This window comes from Penaeus vannamei, chromosome 43 (assembly GCF_042767895.1).
Source record: "Penaeus vannamei isolate JL-2024 chromosome 43, ASM4276789v1, whole genome shotgun sequence".
Lineage (NCBI taxonomy): Eukaryota > Metazoa > Arthropoda > Malacostraca > Decapoda > Penaeidae > Penaeus > Penaeus vannamei.
Window position 1 is genome coordinate 24,203,351 of NC_091591.1, and position 5,000 is coordinate 24,208,350.

Genomic DNA, 5,000 nt, shown 5'->3' on the forward strand with positions numbered 1-5,000 from the left:
CTGACTTCGGTGTGTGTGTTTTTTTATGAATGGAGATTGTACCTCCGTATCTTTTGTTGTTGTTGCTTTTATAGTAATGCTTGCTTTTATTTGAAGGATTTTGCTTTTAACTATTTGTGCTTGATCGCTTACAATGCTTATCCGCTAAACATTTTGTGCATCTGTTTAGTGTTTTTACATAAGGGATGTGTCTGTACGAATATGAAGATGTATAATGTGTGTGAATGTCTCCCTGTATATATATATATATATATATATATATATATATATATATATATGTGTGTGTGTGTGTGTGTGTGTGTGTGTGTGTGTGTGTGTGTGTGTGTGTGTGTGTGTGTGTGTATATATATATATATATATATATATACACACACACATATACATACATATATATATATATGTAGATAGATAGACATACATTTTCACACACACACCTGCGTCTGTGTGTACGTATGTATGTATGTATATATGTATAAATATATGTATGTATGTATATATGTATAAATATATGTATGTATGTATATATATGATATAGACATCACGTTAAGTGCATTCCCAGTTGGATGCCTACATAAAGGCTTCTTTGTGTACGCGTGTGTATGGAATATGTACTGGTAAAGCGAATTTTTGATATCAATATTGTTTTGTTTTATTTTCGTTTTACCCCTTACGAGATGAGTGTCGCATAGCTTTATCAGACACACACACAAACAAACACACACAAACATACAAACACTCAAATAAACAAACACATACATACAAACACTCAAATAAACAAACACACAAACATACAAACACTCAAATAAACAAACACAAACATACAAACACTCAACTAAACAAACACACAAACAAAACATACAAAGAATCACACACAAACATACAAACAAGCACACGTACACGTTCAAACAAACAAACAAATATACAAACACTCAAACACACGCACAAGCACAAACGCAACCCATTTCTCGAAACACCCACACACATACAACACCGAATGCACCGTGCTTTATCCGAACCAAGAAAAAAAAGACACCACACCACTTTGCACTTATAATTAGCACTTGGCAGGGACACGCCACACTAGATGCCACATCCTTGTAAGTAGCACACTTATCTGTGTCGACAGACCTGGACCCCCGCCCCCCCCTTGCCACCTGAGCAGAGGCAGCAGCAGCAGTTCCCACAGCAGGTAAGCGCCCGCAATCCTCTCTTCTCTTCTCTTGTTCTTTCTCATCTACGTTCCGTCTTTTATTCGTTTATTATCGTTTCTTCGCCGTTTTTTCTTCATTCCCATCGTTTTTTTTTTCACCTTATTCTTCCGTATCTTTTTTTTCCCTCTTCCTCTCGTTCCTCTCCCCCTCTTCTTTGTTTCTCACCCCGTTCCACCTCCTCCCTTTCTTAGCTTTCCCATTCTTCCATTCCTCTCTGTTTAGTACTCTTCCCATTCCTATTTTTCCTTCTCACTCCTGAGGCAATCTCCTCTCGGCTCTTGCTTCTTCTCCTCTTGTTATCCTTCTTCCACCTTCCCTCCCCCCTCTCCCCTCTTCCTCCTCTTTTCACTCTGTCTCTTTCCTTTCCCATTTTCTCCTCCTCTCTTCTTTTCCTTTCCTCCTCCTTCCTTGTCCTTCTATCCTTCGAAACTACCCAAAGGACTTGTTAGACACTTAGTACCGGTTTAGACATTTACAGCTGGTAGTTGGTTCGTTGTAGTTCAGAGTTGTTATTTAGGAGTTCTTTTGCTTGTTTATTTGTTTTTCTTTATATTTATTCCTTTTTTCTCTCTTTCCTCCATCTCCGTAGCAGCTCTGAAGTCTAACAAGAAAGCTTTATATAGACACTCTCTTAGGATGATGTGATCGAGGGTGTTGTGTGTATGTCTGTGTATGATTCTATGCGTTTTGTGTCTGTTTTTGTGTGTGGGTATCTGTATGTTATGTGTGTGTGTGTCTAGGATGTGTGGGTATACTTCTATTTCTGTATTTGGTGTGTTTATGAGGGTCTTGTGCCGTGTGCCATATTCATTCCTACTGTGGCACCATATCTCCCTAGTAATTTTCTGTCGTTTTCTTTAGCCATATATGTAATCCTGGTTAGTTATTGCCACACCATCAAAAGGAATGATTGGTGCACTTTTCCAACTGATGGTGAACCTGACCACATGGAGTGTATTGAAAAAAATCGTTACCATTTTGTGGTTCATTCTTATAACTCTGTCTTTCTCTATGTCACAGTTCATGCACGTTATTATTAGTTTGTTTCCCGGTAGCCTAGCCCTTTGATTGCCAGTGAGAATTACCCACCCCAACAGCCTTTTTTTTCAAAGCCAAGTGCATGGGATAGACAGATTAGCTTAGTCCCACATTGCATGAATCATCTGTGCATGATTCAGGTTCTCTTAGCCCCCCCCCCCCACCCCTCCTCCGCCCCTTCCCCCGGTCGACTCTACCCGAGCCACACACTTCTTTCTGGCGATAATGGGTCCTCTTTACATGCATTGTTCACCCTTACCTCCCTCCCTCCCCCCACCAGCCAAGCCCCAACAACCCTCCGGGCCCACAATCTTACCAACAACAGCAGCAACAGCAACAGCAACAACGCCAGAGGGCCCCCGCGATGGACGACAAGCGGAAGCGGGACGCCGTGTACCTCGAGGAGCAGCAGGGCGAGAAAGGCCCCCCGAACAAGACCAAGAGAGAGAGGAATGTGAAGCTGCACATCCCTCCCGCGGGAGACGCCTCGAACGACCGCAGCAGCGACGGAGGCAGGGGCATGACCACCCCCTCCTCCCCTTTCCTGCGGGGGAGGCGCGAGAGGGACGACGAGGCGGAGGAGGACGAGAACAAGCCGCCGGAGAAGCTCAGCATCAGCTCCTTGAGGAACAAGTGGGAGTCGAAGATCCAGGACGAGAACGAGCAGAAGCAGAGGAGGAGGAGCCTCATCCTCAAGCAGCAGGGCAAGCTGGAGAAGGAGAGGAACGAGAAAGAGGAGAAGGAAAGGCAGGAGGCGGAGAGGGAGAAGCAGCAGAAGGAGAGGGAGAAGCAACAGAAGGAGAGGGAGAAGCAGGAACAGGAGAGGAAGAATCAGCTGGAGAGAGAGAGGCAGCAGAAGGAGAAAGAGAGGCAGCAAGAGAGAGAAAGGCAAGAAAGAGAAAGGGAGAGGCAAGAGAAAGAGAAAGAAAAACAACGAGAGAAAGCAAGGCAGGAGAGAGAGCGAGAAAGGCAAGAAAATGAGAGAGAGAGGCAGCGAAAGGAGAGAGAAAAGCAGCAGAAAGAGAGGGAGAGGCAAGAGCGAGAGAAACGCGAAATGGAGAAAGAGAAGCAAAACAGGGAAAGAGAGAGGCTGAACAAAGAGCGAGAACAGCAAGAGAAAGAGAAGCGGGAGAGAGAGGCGCTCAAGGCCAGACGAGAGAGCGAGGAGAAGCAAGAGAGGCAAGAGAAGCAGAAGGACGGGGAGGAGAAGCAAGAGAGGAGGAGGAGCAGCTTCCTGGACGAGGTGCAGCTGAGGAAGGTCAAGAAGAAGGAGGAGCCGATCCAGCCCAAGAAGGAGGTCAGCATCCTGGACCAGGTGCAGCTGAGGGAGGTAAAGAAGGAAGAGAAACCCGCCAAGAAGGAAGAGAACTTCTTGGAGAACGTGCATCTGAGAGAGGTAAGGAAGGAGGAGCCGCCGAAAAGAGAAGAGCCCGCAGGAGACAGGTACAGCCTCGATGAAATAGAGAGAAAGCTCAAGGAGCTCGAAAGAAAGCAGAGTGACCAAGCCCAGAACAAGCAACAGTCAGACGCCCGTGTATGTATTTATTCTGACCTCGCGAGCAGTGATGCTGACCTTGCTTCCCCCAAACAAAAAAAAAACGTTTTGGCCAAAAAACGTTTGTTTTTTTTTCTTAGTCCAAAGGCTCTTTTATACTGTGCTCGTGGACACGCCAGGCTACTACTGATTTTTCTTTTCTTTTGTGTGTAGTAAGTGCAAACAAAACTAACGCCACGCTGTTTCATTATTATTGTATTTCCATTTCAGTTGATTAATGGTTTGTAGGATTATTGTTATGATTCAAACTATGGCTTTTATTTATTTATTTTTTCGAAAACAATGTTATTGTTTTCTACTATTATGGTAACGACTGTAGTGTTCTCTTTCAGTTCTTTATTGTTTAATTATTATTTCCTGTTCTTCTTTCTCCCTCGATAACTCCTCACACAATAACTGTTATGGAGAACAAAAGAACAGATATTCTCAAACAACACGTAGTAAATATTTAGCTAATAAGTACCTTTTGTAAGAAATAAATCAGCTAATTCTTAGAAACTGCTTGCAGCTGACACTAAGTATTAGATGAAAAAATAACGATGATAAAATGAATAATAATAGCAGTGAAAGAAATAAGACAAAAGTGCCTTTTAACAAAAGCCGAATCAAATGAATAAGATACCGGACTCTGAACTTTTACAGTTGCATATGTTATCGGTCAGAAAAAGAACGAAAGAAAGAAAGAAAAAAACTTTCTGATCAGTTCATGCAATTGGCTTGTGGACAAAAAAAAAAAAAAAAAAAAAAAAAAAAAAAAAATCCAGTACAGTAGTTTAGATGATCTGGTATTATTCAGATAAAATTAGATAGATTAGAAAATTGAAAGAAATAGAAATCGGTATATATTTTGTTTGTCTAACAGAATGTTTCTTTTTTCATGTTTTCCCCGGTAGTTCTCCAACAAACAGGCCACTTCCGACAAAGAAAAGGTTAGTTTGCTTCTATTTCTTGTTTTGAGAGAGAGAGAGAGAGAGAGAGAGAGAGAGAGAGAGAGAGAGAGAGAGAGAGAGAGAGAGAGAGAGAGAGAGAGAGAGAGAAAGAGAGAGAGAGAGAGAGAGAGAGAGAGAGAGAGAGAAAGGTGGCGAATGACAGAGTGAAGAGAAGAGGGAGTAATCAGAAAAAACAATGAAAATATACCCTGAAAAACCATGTTCTTTACGAAAAAAAATTAATTTGCCGGAATAGGAGAGAGAGAG

The 5,000-nt window shown here is 42.4% G+C and overlaps 1 protein-coding gene across 1 annotated transcript in view; it reads left to right on the top strand.

The window, feature by feature from the left end:
* Positions 1 to 1,126: 1,126 nt before the first annotated feature.
* LOC113821476 (trichohyalin) overlaps positions 1,127 to 5,000 on the top strand; it is a gene marked incomplete at its 5' end in the record, with an annotated part of 22,312 nt that continues 18,438 nt past the window's right edge. Inside the window, 3 exon segments of the mRNA XM_070119213.1 lie at positions 1,127 to 1,189; positions 2,530 to 3,783; positions 4,698 to 4,733. Of these exon segments, the coding sequence (XP_069975314.1) occupies positions 2,614 to 3,783; positions 4,698 to 4,733 (1,206 nt within the window).